We start from the raw sequence: 27,183 nt of genomic DNA on the forward strand, positions 1-27,183 counted from the left end.
TGTGAGTATAACAGAACTCATATTGGCAGGCAGAATCCTGAGTTGAAATCAAAACAGGAAGTCAGAAATCTGAGCTTTGTATGTATTCACCAGAGTCCCCAATGAAATCCCCTTGAGATATGAATGATGTTGCACTGCCTAGGGGTTCCACTAGATGTCAACCGTCAATATAAATTATAATGAGACTTCTATGATGTTGCGGGAGTGAATGATAGCAGAATCAGTCAGGTGTCTGGCAGTCAGCCATTTTCTGATCATGTTTATTCCTCATGGTAGTCACTTGCGTTCCATTGCTCATGAAGACACAAAGGAATACTCCGGTTGGAACTTTATTGAAGCTATATGTTAAAAACATCCTAATGATTGATTCTGTACTTAGTTTGAAATGTTTCTTCGACCTGTAATATACCTTTTTGAAGTTTTTGTCTGATATAACGCTGACCAGAATTAGCGTTTGGATATGTATACCAAACTCGCTAACAAAAGAAGGTATTTGGACATAAATAATGGACATTTTCGAACAAAACAAACATTTATTGTGGACCTGGGATTCCTGGAGTGCTTTCTGATGTAGATCATCAAAGGTAAGGGAATATTTAACATGTCATTTCTTGTTTATGTTGACGCCATCGTTGCGGCTATTGTGATTTTTACTTCTGAGCGCCGTCTCAGATTATTGCATGGGTTTCTTTTTCCAGTAAAGTTTTTTTAAATTCTGACACAGCGGTTGCATTACGGAGAGGTATATCTATAATTCCATGTGTATAACTTGTATTTATCTACATTTAAGAGGAGTATTTCTGTTGAATGATATGGTTATGCAAAATCACTGGATGTTTTTGGAATTAGTGAATCTAACGTGCCAATGTAAACTCAGATTTTCTGATATAAATATGAACTTTATCAAACAAAACATGCATGTTTTGTGTAACATGAAGTCCTATGAGTGTCATCTGATGAAGATCATCATGATTTTATCTCTATTTGTGCTTTTTCTCTCTCTCTCTTTGGCTGGTAAAATTGGCTGTGTATTTTAGTGAGTTGTTGGTGACCTAACATAATCGTTTGTGGTGCTTTCTCCGTAAATCCTATTTGAAATCGGACACTGGTGGGATTAACAACAAGATTACCTTGAAAACGATATAAGATACATGTATGTTTGAGGAATTTAAATTATGAGATTTCTGTTCTTTTGAATATGGCTCACTGCACTATCACTGGTTGTTGTTACATCTCTCCCGGTAACGGGATCTCAGCCATAAGAAGTTAAACACTATTACACTGTTACTACACCCATTATTACAGTTACTACACCTGTTACTACACACTATTAGTTACTACACCCATTATTACACACTATTACACCTTTACTACACCCATTATTACAGTTACTACACCTGTTACTACACACTATTAGTTACTACACCCATTATTACACACTATTACACCGTTACTACACCCATTATTACAGTTACTACACCTGTTACTACACACTATTAGTTACTACAGCCGTTACACACTATTACACCTTTACTACACCTGTTACTAAACACTATTAGTTACTACACCCATTACAGTTACTACACCCGTTACTACACACTATTAGTTACTACACCCATTATTACACACTATTACACCTTTACTACACCCATTATTACAGTTACTACACCCGTCACTACACACTATTACACCATTACTACACCCGTTATTACACCCTATTACACCGTTACTACACCCATTATTACAGTTACTACACCTGTTACTACACACTATTAGTTACTACACCCATTATTACACACTATTACACCTTTACTACACCCATTATTACAGTTACTACACCCGTAACTACACACTATTAGTTACTACACCCATTATTACACACTATTACACCGTTACTACACCCATTATTACAGTTACTACACCTGCTACTACACACTATTAGTTACTACACCCATTATTACACACTATTACACCGTTACTACACCCATTATTACAGTTACTATACCTGTTACTACACACTATTAGTTACTACACCCATTACACACTATTACACCTTTACTACACCTGTTACTAAACAATATTAGTTACTACACCCATTAGTTACTACACCCGTTACTACACCCATTATTACAGTTACTACACCTGTTACTATTACACCATTACTACACCCATTATTACAGTTACTACACCTGTTACTACACACTATTAGTTACTACACCCATTATTACACACTATTACACCGTTACTACACCCATTATTACAGTTACTATACCTGTTACTACACACTATTAGTTACTACACCCATTACACACTATTACACCTTTACTACACCTGTTACTAAACAATATTAGTTACTACACCCATTAGTTACTACACCCGTTACTACACCCATTATTACAGTTACTACACCTGTTACTATTACACCGTTACTACACCCATTATTACAGTTACTACACCTGTTACTACACACTATTAGTTACTACACCCATTATTACACACTATTACACCGTTACTACACCCATTATTACAGTTACTACACCTGTTACTACACACTATTAGTTACTACAGCCGTTACACACTATTACACCTTTACTACACCTGTTACTAAACACTATTAGTTACTACACCCATTACAGTTACTACACCCGTTACTACACACTATTAGTTACTACACCCATTATTACACACTATTACACCTTTACTACACCTGTTTCTACACACTTAATTACTACACCCATTATTACAGTTACTACACCCGTCACTACACACTATTACACCATTACTACACCCATTATTACACACTATTACACCGTTACTACACCCATTATTACAGTTACTACACCTGTTACTACACACTATTAGTTACTACACCCATTATTACACATTTACTACACATGTTACTACACGCTATTAGTTACTAAACCCATTATTACACTGTTAGTACACCCATTATCACAGTCACTACACACTATGAGTTACTACACCCGTTACTACACACTATTACGGCGTTACTACACACTATCACAGCGTTACTACACACTATCACAGCGTTACTACACACTATCACAGCGTTACTACACACTATCACAGCGTTACTACACACTATTACATCACTACACTATTACACCACAACACCACTATAATATTACACCACTTTAACACCACTATTACACCACTAAACGATTACACCACTATAATATTACACCACTATTACACCACTATAATATTACACCACTATTACACCACTACACTATTACACCACTATAATATTACACCACTACACTATTACACCACTACACTATTACACCACTATAATATTACACCACTATAATATTACACCACTAAACGATTACACCACTATAATATTACACCACTATTACACCACTATAATATTACACCACTATTACACCACTATAATATTACACCACTATAATATTACACCACTACACTATTACACCACTACACTATTACACCACTATACTATTACACCACTATAATATTACACCACTATTACACCACTATACTATAACACCACTATTACACCACTAAACGATTACACCACTATTACACCACTATAATATTACACCACTATAATATTACACCACTATTACACCACTATACTATAACACCACTATTACACCACTAAACGATTACACCACTATTACACCACTATAATATTACACCACTATTACACCACTATAATATTACACTACTATTACACCACTATAATATTACACCACTAAACTATTACACCACTATACTATTACACCACTATTACACCACTATACTATTACACCACTATTACACCACTACACTATTACACCACTATAATATTACACCACTATTACACCACTATAATATTACACTACTATTACACCACTATAATATTACACCACTAAACTATTACACCACTATACTATTACACCACTATACTATTACACCACTATAATATTACACCACTATAATATTTCACCACTATAATATTTCACCACTACACTATTACACCACTATAATATTACACCACTATACTATTACACCACTATAATATTTCACCACTATAATATTTCACCACTATAATATTACACCACTACACTATTACACCACTATTAATCCACTACACTATTACACCACTATAATATTTCACCACTACACTATTACACCACTATTACACCACTATTACACCATTATAATATTACACCACTACACTATTACACCACTATACTATTACGCCACTATACTATTACACCATTATAATATTACACCACTACACTATTACACCACTACACTATTACACCACTACACTATTACACCACTATAATATTACACCACTACACTATTACACCACTACACTATTACACCACTACACTATTACACCACTATAATATTACACCATTATAATATTACACCACTACACTATTACACCACTACACTATTACACCACTACACTATTACACCACTATAATATTACACCACTATAATATTACACCACTACACTATTACACCACTATAATATTACACCACTACACTATTACACCACTATTACACCACTATTACACCATTATACTATTACACCACTATTACACCACTACACTATTACACCACTATACTATTACGCCACTATACTATTACACCATTATAATATTACACCACTACACTATTACACCACTACACTATTACACCACTACACTATTACACCACTATAATATTACACCATTATAATATTACACCACTACACTATTACACCACTACACTATTACACCACTACACTATTACACCACTATAATATTACACCACTACACTATTACACCACTATTACACCACTATTACACCATTATAATATTACACCACTACACTATTACACCACTATACTATTACGCCACTATACTATTACACCATTAAAATATTACACCACTACACTATTACACCACTACACTATTACACCACTACACTATTACACCACTATAATATTACACCATTATAATATTACACCACTACACTATTACACCACTACACTATTACACCACTACACTATTACACCACTACACTATTACACCACTACACTATTACACCACTATAATATTACACCACTACACTATTACACCACTATAATATTACACCACTACACTATTACACCACTATTACACCACTATTACACCATTATAATATTACACCACTACACTATTACACCACTATACTATTACGCCACTATACTATTACACCATTATAATATTACACCACTACACTATTACACCACTACACTATTACACCACTACACTATTACACCACTATAATATTACACCACTACACTATTACACCACTATTACACCACTATTACACCATTATACTATTACACCACTATTACACCACTACACTATTACACCACTATAATATTACACCACTACACTATTACACCACTATTACACCACTATTACACCACTACACTATTACACCACTACACTATTACACCACTATAATATTACACCACTACACTATTACACCACTATTACACCACTATTACACCACTATTACACCACTACACTATTACACCACTATTACACCACTATAATATTACACCACTACACTATTACACCACTATTACACCACTATTACACCACTATACTATTACACCACTATTACACCATTATACTATTACACCACTATTACACCACTACACTATTACACCACTATAATATTACCCCACTACACTATTACACCACTATACTATTACGCCACTATACTATTACACCATTATAATATTACACCACTACACTATTACACCACTACACTATTACACCACTACACTATTACACCACTATACTATTACACCACTACACTATTACACCACTATACTATTACGCCACTATACTATTACACCATTATAATATTACACCACTACACTATTACACCACTACACTATTACACCACTATACTATTACCCCACTACACTATTACACCACTATAATATTACACCATTATAATATTACACCACTACACTATTACACCACTATAATATTACACCACTACACTATTACACCACTATTACACCACTATTACACCATTATACTATTACACCACTATTACACCACTACACTATTACACCACTATACTATTACGCCACTATACTATTACACCATTATAATATTACACCACTACACTATTACACCACTACACTATTACACCACTACACTATTACACCACTATAATATTACACCATTATAATATTACACCACTACACTATTACACCACTACACTATTACACCACTACACTATTACACCACTATAATATTACACCACTACACTATTACACCACTATTACACCACTATTACACCATTATAATATTACACCACTACACTATTACACCACTATACTATTACGCCACTATACTATTACACCATTATAATATTACACCACTACACTATTACACCACTACACTATTACACCACTACACTATTACACCACTATAATATTACACCATTATAATATTACACCACTACACTATTACACCACTACACTATTACACCACTACACTATTACACCACTACACTATTACACCACTACACTATTACACCACTATAATATTACACCACTACACTATTACACCACTATAATATTACACCACTACACTATTACACCACTATTACACCACTATTACACCATTATAATATTACACCACTACACTATTACACCACTATACTATTACGCCACTATACTATTACACCATTATAATATTACACCACTACACTATTACACCACTACACTATTACACCACTACACTATTACACCACTATAATATTACACCACTACACTATTACACCACTATTACACCACTATTACACCATTATACTATTACACCACTATTACACCACTACACTATTACACCACTATAATATTACACCACTACACTATTACACCACTATTACACCACTATTACACCACTACACTATTACACCACTACACTATTACACCACTATAATATTACACCACTACACTATTACACCACTATTACACCACTATTACACCACTATTACACCACTACACTATTACACCACTATTACACCACTATAATATTACACCACTACACTATTACACCACTATTACACCACTATTACACCACTATACTATTACACCACTATTACACCATTATACTATTACACCACTATTACACCACTACACTATTACACCACTATAATATTACCCCACTACACTATTACACCACTATACTATTACGCCACTATACTATTACACCATTATAATATTACACCACTACACTATTACACCACTACACTATTACACCACTACACTATTACACCACTATACTATTACACCACTACACTATTACACCACTATACTATTACGCCACTATACTATTACACCATTATAATATTACACCACTACACTATTACACCACTACACTATTACACCACTATACTATTACCCCACTACACTATTACACCACTATACTATTACGCCACTATACTATTACACCATTATAATATTACACCACTACACTATTACACCACTACACTATTACACCACTATAATATTACACCATTATAATATTACACCACTATAATATTACACCACTACACTATTACACCACTATAATATTGCACCACTACACTATTACACCACTACACTATTACACCACTATAATATTACACCACTATAATATTACACCACTATTACAATTCCACCACTACACACATTGCTACACATTACACACTAATAGTCATTACATACTACCATGCAGTTAACATTTATACACTAAACAGTTCTTACCCATTATTACATACTATTATAGTTATTACATAATACTATATAGTTACACATTACATACTATTATACCTGTTATTACATACTAGTTCACACTGAAAAAGTTCTCTATAAACTTGATATTAAATAGCTGACGTTATAATGCTTAATGACTTGCTTGGAGCTTTTATAATGTCTTATTAAATCAGTGATGTACATCTCACCTGATTCTTGTCTATCTGATGTTTGGACTTGATGGACAGGCAGCAGTTGGCGTCATTATTGACCCTAATCTCTGTTTACAAAACACACACACACACACACAAAAACAAAACAATACACAGTTAGCCAGGACGTCTGTTCATCTAAGTATCTGCTATACCAACAAACAGTCTGATAAACAGAGATATGACAGCAGAGTGGCTACAGACAGTCTGATAAACAGAGATACGACAGCAGAGTGACTACGGACAGTCTGATGAACAGAGATACGACAGCAGAGTGACTACGGACAGTCTGATAAACAGAGATACGACAGCAGAGAGACTACAGACAGTCTGATAAACAGAGATACGACAGCAGAGTGACGACAGAGAGACTACAGACAGTCTGATAAACAGAGATACGACAGCAGAGTGACTACGGACAGTCTGATAAACAGAGATACGACAGCAGAGTGACTACAGACAGTCTGATAAACAGATACGACAGCAGAGTGACTACGGACAGTCTGATAAACAGAGATACGACAGCAGAGTGACTACGGACAGTCTGATAAACAGATATACGACAGCAGAGTGACGACAGAGAGACTACAGACAGTCCGATAAACAGAGATACGACAGCAGAGAGACTACAGACAGTCTGATAAACAGAGATACGACAGCAGAGTGACGACAGAGAGACTACAGACAGTCTGATAAACAGAGATACGACAGCAGAGTGACTACAGACAGTGATAAACAGAGATACGACAGCAGAGTGACTACAGACAGTCTGATAAACAGATACGACAGCAGAGTGACTACGGACAGTCTGATAAACAGAGATACGACAGCAGAGTGACTACGGACAGTCTGATAAACAGATATACGACAGCAGAGTGACGACAGAGAGACTACAGACAGTCTGATAAACAGAGATACGACAGCAGAGTGACTACGGACAGTCTGATAAACAGAGATACGACAGCAGAGTGACTACGGACAGTCTGATAAACAGAGATACGACAGCAGAGAGACTACAGACAGTCTGATAAACAGAGATACGACAGCAGAGTGACGACAGAGAGACTACAGACAGTCTGAAAAGCAAACAAACCTGTTGCTATCCTGTGGAAGATGACGGGGATCTGGTCTCTGGTGACTAGAACTTCATCCTCGTTCTCAGAGTTTGACACGTATGTATTGTCTGGATTGGGAAAAGAAGAAAGAAGACACTTAATTTGGAGGCTAACTAAGATAAGTGCTCATAACTCATATACCGTTCAAGTCGGGAAGTTGAGTCAAATACATTTAACCTCAGTTTTTCACAATTCCTGACATTTAATCCTAGCAAATTTGTCTTGGGTCAGTTAGGATCACCACTTAATTTTAAGAATGTGAAATGTCAGAATAATAGTAGAGAGAATGATTTATTTCAGCTTTTATTTCTTTCATCACATTCCCAGTGGGTTAGAAGTTTACATACTCAATTAGCATTTGGTAGCATTGCCTATAAATTGTTTAACTTGGGTCAAACGTTTCGGGTAGCCTTCCACTAGCTTCCCACAATAAGTTGCTTGAATTTTGGCCCATTCCTCCTGACAGAGCTGGTGTAACTGAGTCAGGTTTGTAGGCCTCCTTGCTTGCACACGCTTTTTCAGTTCTGCCCACAAATTTTCTAAAGGATTGAGGTAAGGGCTTTGTGATGGCCACTCCAGTACCTTGACTTTGTTGTCCTTAAGCCATTTCGCCACAACTTTGGAAGGATGCTTGGGGTCATTGTCCATTTGGAAGACCCATTTGCGACCAAGCTTTAACTTCCTGACCGATGTCTTGAGATTGTTGCTTCAATATATCCACATAATTTTACTGTCTCATGATACCATCAATTTTGTGAAATGCACCAGTCCCTCCTGCAGCAAAGCACCCCCACAACATGATGCTGCCACCCCCATGCTTCACGGTTGGGATGGTGTTATTTTGCTTGCAAGCCTCACCCTTTTTCCTACAAATACAACGATGGCCATTATGGTGAAACAGTTCTATTTTTGTTTCATCACATCAGGGGACATTGTCCCCATGTGCAGTTGCAAACCGTAGTCTGTCTTTTTTTTGATGGCGGTTTTGGAGCAGTGGCTTCTTCCTTGCCGAGCGGCCTTTCACGTTATGTCGATATAGGACTCGTTTTACTGTGGATATAGATACTTTTGTACATGTTTCCTCCAGCATCTTCACATGGTCCTTTGCTGTTGTTCTGGGATTGATTTGCACTTTCGCACCAAAGTACGTTCATCTCTAGGAGACAGAACGTGTCTCCTTCCTGAGCGGTATGACGTCTGCGTGGTCCCATGGTGTTTATACTTGTGTACTATTGCTTGTACAGATGAACGTGGTACCTTCAGGTGTTTGGAAAATGCTCCCAAGGATGAACCGGACTTGTGGAGGTCTACAATTGTTTTTCTGAGGTCTTGGCTGATTTCTTTTGATTTTCTCATGATGTCAAGCAAAGAGGCACTGAGTTTGAAGGTAGGCCTTGAAATACATCTACAGGTACACCTCCAATTGACTCAAATGATGTCAATTAGCCAATCAGAAGCTTCTAAAGCCATGACATCATTTTCTGAAATTTTTCAAGCTGTTTAAAGGCACAGTCAACTTAGTGTATGTAAACTTCTGACCCACTGGAATTGTGATACAGTGAATTAATCTGTCTGTAAACAACTGTTGGAAAAATTACTTGTGTCATGCACAAAGTAGATATCCTAACAGACTTTCCAAAACTATAGTTTGTTAACAAGAAATTTGTGGAGTGGTTGAAAAATGAGCTTTATTGACTCCAACCTAAGTGTATGTAGTAAACTTCCGACTTCAACTGTATCACGTTGAACTAGATAAGTGGTCATAACCCGTATATCACAGTCAACTAGATAAGTACTCGTAACCCATATATCACAGTCAACTAGATAAGTACTCGTAACCCGTATATTACAGTCAACTAGATAAGTACTCGTAACCCATATATCACAGTCAACTAGATAAGTACTCGTAACCCATATATCACAGTCAACTAGATAAGTACTCATAACCCATATATCACAGTCAACTAGATAAGTAATCATAACCCATATATCACAGTCAACTAGATAAGTACTCGTAACCCGTATATCACAGTCAACTAGATAAGTACTCGTAACCCGTATATCACAGTCAACTAGATACAGTGCCTTGCGAAAGTATTCGGCCCCCTTGAACTTTGCGACCTTTTGCCACATTTCAGGCTTCAAACATAAAGATATAAAACTGTATTTTCTTGTGAAGAATCAACAACAAGTGGGACACAATCATGAAGTGGAACGACATTTATTGGATATTTAAAACTTTTTTAACAAATCAAAAACTGAAAAATTGGGCGTGCAAAATAATTCAGCCCCTTTACTTTCAGTGCAGCAAACTCTCTCCAGAAGTTCAGTGAGGATCTCTGAATGATCCAATGTTGACCTAAATGACTAATGATGATAAATACAATCCACCTGTGTGTAATCAAGTCTCCGTATAAATGCACCTGCACTGTGATAGTCTCAGATTTCCGTTAAAAGCGCAGAGAGCATCATGAAGAACAAGGAACACACCAGGCAGGTCCGAGATACTGTTGTGAAGAAGTTTAAAGCCGGATTTGGATACAAAAATATTTCCCAAGCTTTAAACATCCCAAGGAGCACTGTGCAAGCGATAATATTGAAATGGAAGGAGTATCAAACCACTGCAAATCTACCAAGACCTGGCCGTCCCTCTAAACTTTCAGCTCATACAAGGAGAAGACTGATCAGAGATGCAGCCAAGAGGCCCATGATCACTCTGGATGAACTGCAGAGATCTACAGCTGAGGTGGGAGACTCTGTCCATAGGACAACAATCAGTCGTATATTGCACAAATCTGGCCTTTATGGAAGAGTGGCAAGAAGAAAGCCATTTCTTAAAGATATCCATAAAAAGTGTCGTTTAAAGTTTGCCACAAGCCACCTGGGAGACACACCAAACATGTGGAAGAAGGTGCTCTGGTCAGATGAAACCAACATTGAACTTTTTGGCAACAATGCAAAACGTTATGTTTGGCGTAAAAGCAACACAGCTGAACACACCATCCCCACTGTCAAACATGGTGGTGGCAGCATCATGGTTTGGGCCTGCTTTTCTTCAGCAGGGACAGGGAAGATGGTTAAAATTGATGGGAAGATGGATGGAGCCAAATACAGGACCATTCTGGAAGAAAACCTGATGGAGTCTGCAAAAGACCTGAGACTGGGACGGAGATTTGTCTTCCAACAAGACAATGATCCAAAACATAAAGCAAAATCTACAATGGAATGGTTCAAAAATAAACATATCCAGGTGTTAGAATGGCCAAGTCAAAGTCCAGACCTGAATCCAATCGAGAATCTGTGGAAAGAACTGAAAACTGCTGTTCACAAATGCTCTCCATCCAACCTCACTGAGCTCGAGCTGTTTTGCAAGGAGGAATGGGAAAAAAATTCAGTCTCTCGATGTGCAAAACTGATAGAGACATACCCCAAGCGACTTACAGCTGTAATCGCAGCAAAAGGTGGCGCTACAAAGTATTAACTTAAGGGGGCTGAATAATTTTGCACGCCCAATTTTTCAGGTTTAGATTTTTGAAAAAAGTTTGAAATATCCAATAAATGTCGTTCCACTTCATGATTGTGTCCCACTTGTTGTTGATTCTTCACAAAAAAATACAGTTTTATGTCTTTATGTTTGAAGCCTGAAATGTGGCAAAAGGTCGCAAAGTTCAAGGGGGCCGAATACTTTCGCAAGGCACTGTAAATAAGAATTTGAGGTTAACTGACTTGCCTAGTTAAATAAAGGTTAAATTAAATACTTATTTTCCACCATAATTTGCAAATAAATTCATAAAGTCCAAGGTTCTTGGCAGTCTGGCGAAGTACACTTTCAAGCAAGTCTTTGGGATGGAGATGCAGTATGGCAGTCGTGCCAAACATCTTATCAACCACCTGGTGGAAGGGACTTTGTGGATCTGAGGCTCTTTCCCCTGTTGCCTCCATCATCCTCCAAATCCCACCAACAACAGTCGCCTCAGAGAGCAACTAGTCCATGTTTGGGAACACACACACCAAAGCACGCAACAGGCTGACCAATACAAGGGTTGAAAGATTGGTGGCCATCCGAGCAAATTTGAGGCTTTTTGAGCCAAGGTTGGAAAGCGACAGTGAAGATGAGGCCCCAGAGTCTAATGTTCAAGAGCTGGACCTTGAGGAGGTCCAGGGAGAAGACATGGAAGCCTGAGAGAAAGACAACCAAAGCTTTATTTTCTATACTATAATTTTACAGATGTTGAAAACGCTTTTGGGAGATGCGATGGATCGTTGGGGATCATTCAATATTCCCTTTTGTTGTACAGTGAAATCCTCCCATGTGAAGAGTCAACTCATTTAATTAAAGTTCAATTCGTAACTAAATAGTTTTTTACATTTCTAATGGAAGGATTTACTCATTTGCAATTATGTGTAGTTGATGATATGATATGATATGATATGATGTAAAAAGTGTATGTTTCTGTCTCCATATGATATGGTAAACATACATTTAAATAGTATTAAAATTAATTTGCATATATTTCTGTTGATTCCCACGGAAAGTTTCCAACTCTGAATATTCCCCAAAATGTCACCTAGTCATCACCAATGTTTCCTCGTTTTTTTCCCCACACTGGTCAACATTCAGGTCTACAAACTTGAACATTGTGAAAATTCTGTGCAACTTCCAGTGTGTGTTTCCTGTAAACATTGAGGCTTTGCCCACTTTAAGTTACAGTTGTAGTTACCAGTGGCCAAGTAGGCTACTGTGGCTATGTGATCATAATGTAGGCCTACCAGTGTGGCCATTCATCAAAAACAAATGGAAAAAATGCATCCCAACACATTTAAAACAATAGCTGTTTTATCATTCAACCTACAGTAGCAGCCAATATGTGGTGTTACATGTACTGTAGGCCTACATTCCATGAGATTCTTGAAAAAAAGCATGCAGGGCTTGACATTAACCGGTTAACCCACTTCTCTTTTAAACAAGGAAGTGACTGAAAATGTTGCAGTGTTTGATGCAAGAGACCACTTTACAAAATAAAATGCATTATTCCCATACAGTTATTACAGAGTATCAGACAAATTATACTATTCCCTGCCTATTGGGTTACTCAAAATACAAAACTGCCCCTTTAAGACAAAAAGAAAGCTCTCTGACTCCCTTTTCAAAGATGTTTTGACATCTACACGTTTTGTGCTCTTGTAGGAAGCTATCACTCCTTTTTTGCTGACGAAAAAGTTTCTAGAATTGGGCTAATAACTCACTAACTAGAGAAGGATATGAACAAATGGTCAAATGATCTATAACTACATGTAGCTTTCGCTTTCATCTCAAAATAAGAGCATTTACCCATCACCGCTCATGCTGTAAACACAGTCCAGTTCAAAGTGAATAGCACAGAGGCTGTACTGTAAGCATGTCTATTTGCATATAGGCCTACTACAGCTCTGATTGGTTATGGTCGTTCTAGCTATAACAGAATCTCTTGCATGGACAACAGTGAGGAACCGCTGGAACATTGGGACAAACACAACACAGTCGAGAACAGGGTCTTCCCCTCAGGAGGCTGAAAGTCCTACAGCTGCACCATCGACTGGCTGCATCAAATCAAATTGTATTTGTCACGTGCGCCGAATACAACAGTGAAATGCTTACTTACAAGCCCTTAACAAACAATGCAGTTAAGAAATTGAGTTGATAAAATATTTACTTAATAAACTTAAGAGCCGGTGTAGTAGGATTCAATCTTAGTCCTGTATTAACGCTTTGCTTGTTTGATGGTTCGTCTGAGGGCATAGTGAGATTTCTTATAAGCATCCGGATTAGTGTCCCGCTCCTTGAAAGTGGCAGCTCTAGCCTTTAGCTCGGTGCAGATGTTACCTGTAATCCATGGCTTCTGGTTGGGTACGTTCGGTCACTGTGGGGATGACATCGTCGATGCACTGAGGTGGTGTACTCCTCCATTGGATGAATCACAGAACATATTCCAGTCTGTGCTAGTAAAACAGTCCTGTATCGTAGCATCCGTGTCATCTGACCACTTCCGTATTGAGCGAGTCCCTGGTACTTCCTGCTGTAGTTTTTGCTTTTAAGCAGGAATCAGGAGGATATAATTATGGTCAGATTTGCCAAATGGAGGGTGAGGGAGAGCTTTGTACACGTCTCTGTGTGTGGAGTGAAGGTAGTCTAGAGTTTATTCCCCCTCTGGTTAGACGTGACATGCTGGTAGAAATGAGGTAAAACGGATTAAAGTGTGCCTGCATTAAAGTCCTCGGCCACTAGGGGCGCTGTTTCTGGATGATCATTTTATTGTTTGCTTATGGCCTTATACAGCTTGTTGAGTGCAGTCTTTGTGCCAGCATCGGTTTGAGGTGGTAAATAGACAGCTACAAATAATATAGATGGTAGATAGTGTGGTCAAATTCACTGCCCTTGACAACAAACCGCGACAGAGTGGGGTGCGGAAAAGCCCAGTACATCACTGGGGCCGAGCTCCCTGCCATCCAGGACCTCTATATTGGTGTCAGAGAAAGGCCCTGAAAAATTGACAAAGACTCCAGCCAGCCAAGACATAGACTGCCAGGCGGTAGCAGGGTGAACAAATTGTACCAGTGCATCAGCTCTCCGTATAACAGACTCCAAGACAACTTCTACCCTTGAATGAGTAGGCGTGTCCAAACTTTTGACTGTTACTGTACATACCTACACTACCGGTCATAAGTTTTAGAACACCTACTCATTCCAGGGTTCTAGAACACCTACTCATTCAAGGGTTCTAGAACACCTACTCATTCAAGGGTTCTAGAACACCTACTCATTCAAGGGTTCTAGAACACCTACTCATTCAAGGGTTTTAGAACACCTACTCATTCAAGGGTTTTAGAACACCTACTCATTCAAGGGTTTTTCTTTATTTTTACTATTTTCTACATTGTAGAATATCAAGATATCAAAACACATCCGGAATCATGTAATAACCAACAAAGTGTTCAACAAATAGCCACCCTTAGCCTTGATGACATCTTTGCACACTCTTCACATTCTCTCAACCAGTTTCATGAGGTAGTCACCTGGAATGCATTTCAATTAATAGGTGTGCCTTGTTAAAAGTTAATTTGTGGAATTTCTTTCCTTCTTAATGCGTTTGAGCCAATCAGTTGTGTTGTGACATGGTAGGGTTGTTACACAGAAGATAGCCCTATTTGGTAAAAGACCAAGTCCATATTATGGTAAGAACAGGTCAAATAAGTAAAGAGAAACGACAGTCCAGCATTACTTTAAGACATGAAGTCAGTCATGTATAGCTCCACATTGATCTGGTACTCCCTGTATATAGCTCTACATTGATCTGGTACTGGTACTCCCTGTATATAGCTCTACATTGATCTGGTACTGGTACTCCCTGTATATAGCTCTACATTGATCTGGTACTGGTACTCCCTGTATATAGCTCTACGTTGATCTGGTACTCCCTGTATATAGCTCTACATTGATCTGGTACTGGTACTTCCTGTATATAGCTCTACATGCAGCTATTCCCTCCGCAAGGCTATCAAACAAGCTAAGCGTCAGTACAGAGACAAAGTAGAATCTCAATTCAACGGCTCAGACACAAGAGGCATGTGGCAGGGTCTACAGTCAATCACGGACTACAGGAAGAAATCCAGCCCAGTCACGGACCAGGATGTCCTGCTAACCAGGCAGACTAAATAACTTTTTTGCCCGCTTTGAGGACAATACAGTGCCACTGACACGGCCTGCAACGAAAACATGCGGTCTCTCCTTCACTGCAGCCGAGGTGAGTAAGACATTTAAACGTGTTAACCCTCGCAAGGCTGCAGGCCCAGACGGCATCCCCAGCCGCGCCCTCAGAGCATGCGCAGACCAGCTGGCCGGTGTGTTTACGGACATATTCAATCAATCCCTATACCAGTCTGCTGTTCCCACATGCTTCAAGAGGGCCACCATTGTTCCTGTTCCCAAGAAAGCTAAGGTAACTGAGCTAAACGACTACCGCCCCGTAGCACTCACTTCCGTCATCATGAAGTGCTTTGAGAGACTAGTCAAGGACCATATCACCTCCACCCTACCTGACACCCTAGACCACATATGTCAGAGTCAAGGCCCGCGGGCCACATCCGGCCCGCAAGAAGGTTTTTTACGGCCCCTGGGATGATCTTGATTTATTATTAGAACCGGCCCGCAGCAAGCCGGCAGCCCGCAGATCTTTTACACGCACCAATACTACATTTCCCACAATGCAAAGGTGACGCACCGAGCAGTAGGCTGCTTCATTTCAATATTTATTGGCACAGCAGTCGTCAGCATCACAGTAAAATTAACTTTCAGATACCCATCAAAAATGGCAAAACGGAAGGTGGATACTGAGAACCGGGGGTTTCAAACAAGGTGGGAGTCGGAGTATATGTTCACGAAGGTAGCTGGAAAACCTGTGTGTCTTCTGTGTGGAGAAAGTGTGGCGGTACTGAAAGAGTATAATCTGAGACGACATTATGAAACGAAACACGCGGACAAAAACAAGAATATGGACATGGAACAAAGGCTACAAAAGGCAGAGGAATTAAAACGAGGCCTCAAATCTCGACAGGCTCTGTTCAAAAAAGCCAAATCACAAGGCCAGGCTGCTGTCAAGGCCAGTTTTATTTTGGCAGAAGAGATCGCTAAATCAGCCCGGCCATTTACGGAGGGGGATTTCATCAAAAACTGCATGATTAAAGTTTGTGACGAAGTTTGCCCAGAAAAAAGGCAACTCTTTTTAAATGTGAGTCTGAGCAGAAACACCATTGCCGAGAGAGTAGACCAGTTGTCCATCAATCTAAAAGAGCAGCTTGTGAAAAAGGGAAAAGATTTTATTGCATATTCCTTGGCTGTGGATGAGAGCACCGACATTTCTGACATTGCCCAGTTGTCAATTTTCATCCGCGGAGTGGACTCCAACCTAAGCGTGACAGAGGAGTTTTTGGCTTTACGTCCTATGCATGGCACAACTACGGGGCATGATTTGTATGAAGAGGTGTCAAGATGTGTAAATGAGATGGAGCTGCCTTGGGAAAAACTCGTGGGTTTGACAACCGACGGAGCACCTGCGATGTGTGGACACAGGAGCGGACTGGTGGCGAAGATACGGGAAAAGATGCAAGAGGAAAACGCGACAGGTGAGCTGACAGCTTATCATTGTATCATACACCAGGAAGCGTTGTGCGGTAAAGCCTTGAAAATGGAGCATGTAATGAGCATCATCACGCGCACAGTTAACTTTATCAGAGCCAAAGGTTTGAATCACCGCCAGTTCAAGGCATTTCTGACGGAGTTAGAAACGGAGCATGGTGATTTGCCTTATCACACAGAGGTGCGATGGCTAAGCCAGGGAAAGGTGCTTCAAAGATGTTTCGAGCTTCGTGAGGAGATTTGTCTGTTCTTGGACAGCAAAGGGAAAGACACAACACAACTCCGAGACGAAATGTTTCTGTGTGAAATGGCTTTTCTGTGTGACATTACGAGTCATCTGAATGCAATAAACTTGCAGCTGCAGGGTCGGGATCGTGTCATCTCTGATATGTACAGTACAGTGAAGGCATTTAAAACCAAACTGACTCTGTGGGAGACGCAGATGCGGAAAGAAAATTTGAGCCACTTTCCCAGCTGCCAGACCATGAAAGAGAAGCTCTCTACCAGTGCGTTCCCGAGCACACAGTTGGCTGATAAAATAGGTATGCTTGCCGCTGACTTTCGACGCCGATTTGCTGACTTTGAAGCACAAAAAAGCAGGTTGGAACTGCTCGGTAACCCATTTGCTGTTGACGTGGAAAGCTCACCACCAAACCTCCAAATGGAGTTGATTGACCTCCAATGCAATGATGCACTGAGGGCAAAATATGCGGCAGTGGGTGCTGCGGAGTTCGCCCGTTTCCTCCCCGGCACAATGCCCCAGCTGCGCATCCAGGCTGCTCAAACGTTGTCTATGTTTGGCAGCACATACCTGTGTGAACAACTGTTTTCTTTGATGAACCTGAACAAAACATCACACAGAAGTCGACTTACTGCTGAACACCTCCACTCAATTCTGAGGATTTCTTCAGCTCAGAGCCTTACCCCGAACATTGATGAACTTGTGGAAAAGATGGGACACCACCAAGTATCACCCTCAACCTCAAACAAGTGAACATTACTGTGCAATCACATATTTAGAGTTTTTACTCAGTTCAAGTTTAAAAGTTAAAATTTAATATTTGTTTTCACTGCATGTTACTTCTCCTTAAACAAAGTGTTGTTTTTGATTAATAGATTTTTGCACTTTATTTTTTTGTATTTCAATCCAATTATATTTTAAAAATATTTCAGTTGAGTGGATGATAGAAAATTGCTATTATTGTTTTTTCTTTGAAGTAAATTTAGCCCACTTTTGCTAAAATAGAAAATATAGTCTACTGATGGTGCCTTGAATACCGGTTTCTTTCATTTAATGTTCATGTTATGGGGATATTTATATAAAGGAAATTTGTCTTTTGTGTCTGTTGAAAATTAAAGATTACTGACAGAGCCATAAGAAAATATTGCTTTATTTATCTGATCATATTGTAATATATTTGTTAGGTTTTCAGTAGGTTCAATTAGGTTCACTAGACTATATGCGTCATTTAAAAATTTTTCAATGAACATTCGAACAGTCCGGCCCTCGTCTTGTAGCTGATTTTTTTATTTGGCCCTCCGTCCATTTGACTTTGACACCCCTGCCCTAGACCCACTCCAATTTGCTTACCGCCCAAATAGGTCCACAGACGATGCAATCTCAACCACACTGCACACTGCCCTAACCCATCTGGACAAGAGGAATACCTATGTGAGAATGCTGTTCATCGCCTACAGCTCAGCATTCAACACCATAGTACCCTCCAAGCTCGTCATCAAGCTCGAGACCCTGGGTCTCGACCCCGCCCTGTGCAACTGGGTACTGGACTTCCTGACGGGCCGCCCCCAGGTGGTGAGGGTAGGCAACAACATCTCCTCCCCGCTGATCCTCAACACTGGGGCCCCACAAGGGTGCGTTCTGAGCCCTCTCCTGTACTCCCTGTTCACCCACGACTGCGTGGCCACGCACGCCTCCAACTCAATCATCAAGTTTGCGGACGACACAACAGTGGTAGGCTTGATTACCAACAACGACGAGACGGCCTACAGGGAGGAGGTGAGGGCCCTCGGAGTGTGGTGTCAGGAAAATAACCTCACACTCAATGTCAACAAAACTAAAGGAGATGATTGTGGACTTCAGGAAACAGCAGAGGGAACACCCCCCTATCCACATCGATGGAGCAGTAGTGGAGAGGGTAGCAAGTTTTAAGTTCCTCGGCATACACATCACAGACAAACTGAATTGGTCCACTCACACAGACAGCATTGTGAAGAAGGGAGCAGCAGCGCCTCTTCAACCTCGGGAGGCTGAAGAAATTCGGCTTGTCACCAAAAGCACTCACAAACTTCTACAGATGCACAATCGAGAGCATCCTGGCGGGCTGTATCACCGCCTGGTACGGCAACTGCTCCGCCCTCAACCGTAAGGCTCTCCAGAGGGTAGTGAGGTCTGCACAACGCATCAACGGGGGCAAACTACCTGCCCTCCAGGACACCTACACCACCCGATGTTACAGGAAGGCCATAAAGATCATCAAGGACATCAACCACCCGAGCCACTGCCTGTTCACCCCGCTATCATCCAGAAGGCGAGGTCAGTACAGGTGCATCAAAGCTGGGACCGAGAGACTGAAAAACAGCTTCTATCTCAAGGCCATCAGACTGTTAAACAGCCACCACTAACATTGAGTGGCTGCTGCCAACACACTGACACTGACTCAACTCCAGCCACTTTAATAATGGGAATTGATGGGAAATGATGTAAATATATCACTAGCCACTTTAAACAATGCTACCTTATATAATGTTACTTACCCTACATTATTCATCTCATATGCATACGTATATACTGTACTCTATATCATCGACTGTATTCTTATGTAATACATGTATCACTAGCCACTTTAACTATGCGACTTTGTTTACATACTCACCTCATGTATATACTGTACTCGATACCATCTACTGTATCTTGCCTATGCTGCTCTGTACCATCACTCATTCATATATCCTTATGTACATATTCTTTATCCCCTTACACTGTGTACAAGACAGTAGTTTTGGAATTGTTAGTTAGATTACTTGTTATTACTGCATTGTCGGAACTAGAAGCACAAGCATTTCGCTACACTCGCATTAACATCTGCATGTGACAAATAAAATTGGATTTGATTTGATTTGACATTGATCTGGTACTGGTACTCCCTGTATATAGCTCTACATTGATCTGGTACTCCCTGTATATAGCTCTACATTGATCTGGTACTCCCTGTATATAGCTCCACATTGATCTGGTACTCCCTGTATATAGCTCCACATTGATCTGGTACTCCCTGTATATAGCTCCACATTTATCTGGTACTCCCTGTATATAGCGCCACATTGATCTGGCACTGGTACTCCCTGTACAGTGCCTTGCGAAAGTATTCGGCCCCCTTGAACTTTGCGACCTTTTGCCACATTTCAGGCTTCAAACATAAAGATATAAAACTGTATTTGTTTGTGAAGAATCAACAACAAGTGGGACACAATCATGAAGTGGAACGACATTTATTGGATATTTCAAACTTTTTTAACAAATCAAAAACTGAAAAATTGGGCGTGCAAAATTATTCAGCCCCCTTAAGTTAATACTTTGTAGCGCCACCTTTTGCTGCGATTACAGCTGTAAGTCGCTTGGGGTATGTCTCTCTCAGTTTTGCACATCGAGAGACTGACATTTTTTCCCATTCCTCCTTGCAAAACAGCTCGAGCTCAGTGAGGTTGGATGGAGAGCATTTGTGAACAGCAGTTTTCAGTTCTTTCCACAGATTCTCGATTGGATTCAGGTCTGGACTTTGACTTGGCCATTCTAACACCTGGATATGTTTATTTTTGAACCATTCCATTGTAGATTTTGCTTTATGTTTTGGATCATTGTCTTGTTGGAAGACAAATCTCCGTCCCAGTCTCAGGTCTTTTGCAGACTCCATCAGGTTTTCTTCCAGAATGGTCCTGTATTTGGCTCCATCCATCTTCCCATCAATTTTAACCATCTTCCCTGTCCCTGCTGAAAAAAAAGCAGGCCCAAACCATGATGCTGCCACCATCATGTTTGACAGTGGTGATGGTGTGTTCAGGGTGATGAGCTGTGTTGCTTTTACGCCAAACATAACGTTTTGCATTGTTGCCAAAAAGTTCAATTTTGGTTTCATCTGACCAGAGCACCTTCTTCCACATGTTTGGTGTGTCTCCCAGGTGGCTTGTGGCAAACTTTAAACAACACTTTTTATGGATATCTTTAAGAAATGGCTTTCTTCTTGCCACTCTTCCATAAAGGCCAGATTTGTGCAATATACGACTGATTGTTGTCCTATGGACAGAGTCTCCCACCTCAGCTGTAGATCTCTGCAGTTCATCCAGAGTGATCATGGGCCTCTTGGCTGCATCTCTGATCAGTCTTCTCCTTGTATGAGCTGAAAGTTTAGAGGGACGGCCAGGTCTTGGTAGATTTGCAGTGGTCTGATACTCCTTCCATTTCAATATTATCGCTTGCACAGTGCTCCTTGGGATGTTTAAAGCTTGGGAAAAAATATTTTTGTATCCAAATCCGGCTTTAAACTTCTTCACAACAGTATCTCGGACCTGCCTGGTGTGTTCCTTGTTCTTCATGATGCTCTCTGCGCTTTTAACGGACCTCTGAGACTATCACAGTGCAGGTGCATTTATACGGAGACTTGATTACACACAGGTGGATTGTACTTATCATCATTAGTCATTTAGGTCAACATTGGATCATTCAGAGATCCTCACTGAACCTCTGGAGAGAGTTTGCTGCACTGAAAGTAAAGGGGCTGAATAATTTTGCACGCCCAATTTTTCAGTTTTTGATTTGTTAAAAAAGTTTGAAATATCCAATAAATGTCGTTCCACTTCATGATTGTGTCCGACTTGTTGTTGATTCTTCACAAAAAAATACAGTTTTATATCTTTATGTTTGAAGCCTGAAATGTGGCAAAAGGTCGCAAAGTTCAAGGGGGCCGAATACTTTCGCAAGGCACTGTATATAGCTCTACATTGATCTGGTACTGGTACTTCCTGTATATAGCACCACATTGATCTGGTACTGGTACTTCCTGTATATAGCACCACATTGATCTGGTACTGGTACTTCCTGTATATAGATCCACATTGATCTGGTACTGGTACTTCCTGTATATAGATCCACATTGATCTGGTACTTGTACTTCCTGTATATAGCTCCACATTGATCTGGTACTGGTACTTCCTGTATATAGCTCCACATTGATCTGGTACATCCTGTATAGAGCTCCACATTGATCTGGTACTTCCTGTATAGAGCTCCACATTGATCTGGTACTTCCTGTATATAGCTCCACATTGATCTGGTACATCCTGTATAGAGCTCCACTGCATCATTGGGAAGATAACATCTGACAAATACATTTTTGACTATATTCCCTTTGTAGTGAACTACATTTGACCAGAGTCCTAGGGGCACTATATAGGGAATAGGGTGCCAGAGTCCTAGGGGCACTATATAGGGACTAGGGTGCCAGAGTCCTAGGGGCACTATATAGGGAATAGGGTGCCAGAGTCCTAGGGGCACTATATAGGGAATAGGGTGCCAGAGTCCTAGGGGCTCTATATAGGGAATAGGGTGCCAGAGTCCTAGGGGCACTATATAGGGAATAGGGTGCCAGAGTCCTAGGGGCTCTATATAGGGAATAGGGTGCCAGAGTCCTAGGGGCACTATATAGGGAATAGGGTGCCAGAGTCCTAGGGGCTCTATATAGGGAATAGGGTGCCAGAGTCCTAGGGGCACTATATAGGGAATAGGGTGCCAGAGTCCTAGGGGCAATATATAGGGACTAGGGTGCCAGAGTCCTAGGGGCACTATATAGGGAATAGGGTGCCAGAGTCCTAGGGGCAATATATAGGGACTAGGGTGCCAGAGTCCTAGGGGCACTATATAGGGAATAGGGTGGCAGAGTCCTAGGGGCTCTATATAGAGAATAGGGTGCCAGAGTCCTAGGGGCACTATATAGGGGATAGGGTGCCATTGCGGATGGATACTCCATAGTTTTAGAATCTACGGAGGCCTTGTGCAACAAGTGCCATGGTCTTATTGGACGCTCCCAAGCACTGAGTCCCGATGTGAGTCACTCAAGCCTGAGGTTAGAGGTCAGGGGTCAGTCAACTAATATCATGCATCATGGCAGCTCAGGATTTAATATAAGATATGATAATATGATCACATCATACCTAGATGGTGAGCTGGGTACATCTCTGTGAATATGACAAGACTTCTCACACTGTGCACTTAAATTTGTTTTTTTTTAAAACGCTAGTCAACTTATTTGTTTCTATGAATCCTTCATAAGACTGTCATTACAGCTTGTATAATGGACGACAGCCATGCAGAGACACACAGTGAGCTCATGTCGAGACAGTGAAGACGCAGTCTCTTACCTGGGTAGTCATCAGAGACGTGCACAGAGTACGACACCCTGAGGGAGAAGAGAGGAAACATTACCACATAATATCACCGTTATCATCCATCAAATTCCTTTACAAAAGCCCCCTTTCACGTCAACAGTTGTCAGAGTGACAGAACGAGGCAGGTGTGAACAGTAGCTATCAGGAGTTACAGTAAACGGAAGAAAAAAAATACCCAGAAACCAGTTGGGCTTATAAACCAGTGCATTACTGTATCGTCTCTCCTGTGATCTGAGTGTGTAGGCTTCAATAAGATCCTAAATGAACCTGACGCAATAGTTCCTGGTTGACTTAACACTGGAGCCGGTGAAACTGGAAGCCTGAGCGGCTCTGTGTGGCTCAATGGATCATCAGGCGCATTGGCAGCCAGCCCCCCTTTGGCCCATTTCCTCACTCCCACCCCACCCCCACCCCCACACTCCACTACCCAGCGATGTCTGGCTGACGGTGACATACTGCAGTACCGGATGCAAGCCAGCGATGGCTGGCTGATGGTCACAGTGCAGTACATTAATCTCTTAGCTACTTCATGTTGCTAACATATTCATTCTTCGCCTATTTCGCATTGATTTAGAAGATTCTGTTGCACAAACAACATGCAGATTACAGCCTACACCATCACTGGTATCAGGCTATATAGCTAGCTACGCTTGCTCTGACTCAGTACATTGATTAACTAGCTAGCTAGCTACGCTTGCTCTGACTCAGAGCATTGATTAACTAGCTAGCTACGCTTGCTCTGACTCAGAGCATTGATTAACTAGCTAGCTACGCTTGCTCTGACTCAGAACATTGAATAACTAGCTAGCTAAGCTTGCTCTGACTCGGAACATTGATTAACTAGCTAGCCAGCAGCTAACTAAACTCAGCAAAAAAAGAAACGTCCCTTTTTCAGGACCCTGTCTTTCAAAGATAATTTGTAAAAATGAACCATAAACAATTAATGAACTGTGGAACGGTCATTAAGACACTAACAGCTTACACACGGTAGGCAATTAAGATCACAGTTATGAAAACTTAGGACACTAAAGAGGCCTTTCTACTGACTCTGAAAAACACCAAAAGAAAGATGCACAGGGTCCTTGCTCATCTGCGTGAACGTGCCTTGCAGCATGCCTAAGGAGGCATGAGGACTGCAGATGTGGCCAGGGCAATAAATTGCAATGTTCGTACTGTGAGATGCTTAATACAGCACTACAGAGAGACAGGACGGACAGCTGATCATCCTCGCAGTGGCAGACCACATGTAACAACACCTGCACAGGATCGGTACGTCCGAACATCACACCTGCGGGACAGGTACAGGATGGCAACAACAACTGCCCGAGTTACAGCAGGAACGCACAATCCCTTTATCAGTGCTCAGACTAGAGGTCGACCGGCATGGCCGATTAATTAGGGACGATTTCTAGTTTCATAACAATCTATAATCTGTATTTTTTGGATGCCGATTATAGCTGATTACCATTGCAATCCACGAGGAAACTGTGCGGCAGGCTGACCACCTGTTATGCGAGTGCAGCAAGGAGCCAAGGTAAGTTGCTAGCTAGCATTAAACTTATCTTATAAAAAACAATCAACACAAGGGGCGCTGTTTTCAAACACCACTGAGGCTCTGTAATCCGAAGGTTAGCAATGCTAACAAGTACATGTAAAAATCCTATAGAGAATGATAACTAAAAGCTAACGAACGCATTGCCAACATTTTATCGTCTCTGACCCAAACTATACAAAATGTCACTCACAGTTTGCTGCAACGCACAAAGCAAATAATTAGACAACAAGGCTCTTGATCCAGGAGGGGATTCTCTGCTGTTACCAAGAGAAGATTAATAAATGGAAGAAGCTAACCACTAAAATGCATCTTGTTATGCTCATTACACATTAGCAAACCAAATGCACCACTGCAGAGCATTTACCACATTTCAAACAGGTAACTAAATAGTTATAAAAAAGGTCTCTAGCTATTTAGTTGTGAATTCCTATAATGTAACTAGATCACCTGATGTGTACCACAGCAAGTGATGGAACGGCTCACGTCGTTATTGTTATTTGTTGTAAACAAAACACCACAGGGCTTAGGACAGGTGAAATGAAGAACACGACCTTCTTTATCTCCTTAAAAAAGGTATTGCACAAGAGTGACCTCGGGTATTTACTTAAAAAAAGTAGCTACAAATATTTACATGTATTAAAAAAACTGAAATGAAAATGGTCTCAACGGTATTGAAAAACCATCCCATGGCTCTTGCCCAATACACTGGTTAAATACAGTTGAAGTCAGAAGTTTACATGAACGAGTTTTAATGACTCCAACATAAGCGTTTTTCAACCACTCAACACATTTCTTGTTAACAAACTATAGTTTTGGCAAGTCGGTTAGGACATCTACTTTGTGCATGACACAAGTCATTTTTCCAACAATTGTTTACGGACAGATTATTTCACTTATAATTC

At 40.3% G+C, this 27,183-nt stretch overlaps 1 protein-coding gene across 1 annotated transcript in view; it reads right to left on the bottom strand.

Moving 5' to 3' along the window:
• The window catches only part of LOC110535140 (poly (ADP-ribose) polymerase family, member 8), an 84,207-nt gene that overhangs the window by 40,876 nt on the left and 16,148 nt on the right, over window positions 1–27,183 (bottom strand). Inside the window, exons 3-5 of the mRNA XM_036936522.1 lie at window positions 24,700–24,737; window positions 9,074–9,163; window positions 7,978–8,048 (exon numbers count right to left, since the gene is read on the bottom strand). Coding sequence (XP_036792417.1) covers window positions 7,978–8,048; window positions 9,074–9,163; window positions 24,700–24,737 — 199 coding nt within the window. The remainder of the gene's footprint in view (window positions 1–7,977; window positions 8,049–9,073; window positions 9,164–24,699; window positions 24,738–27,183) is intronic.

The sequence above is a fragment of the Oncorhynchus mykiss genome, chromosome 11, assembly GCF_013265735.2.
Source record: "Oncorhynchus mykiss isolate Arlee chromosome 11, USDA_OmykA_1.1, whole genome shotgun sequence".
NCBI lineage: Eukaryota > Metazoa > Chordata > Actinopteri > Salmoniformes > Salmonidae > Oncorhynchus > Oncorhynchus mykiss.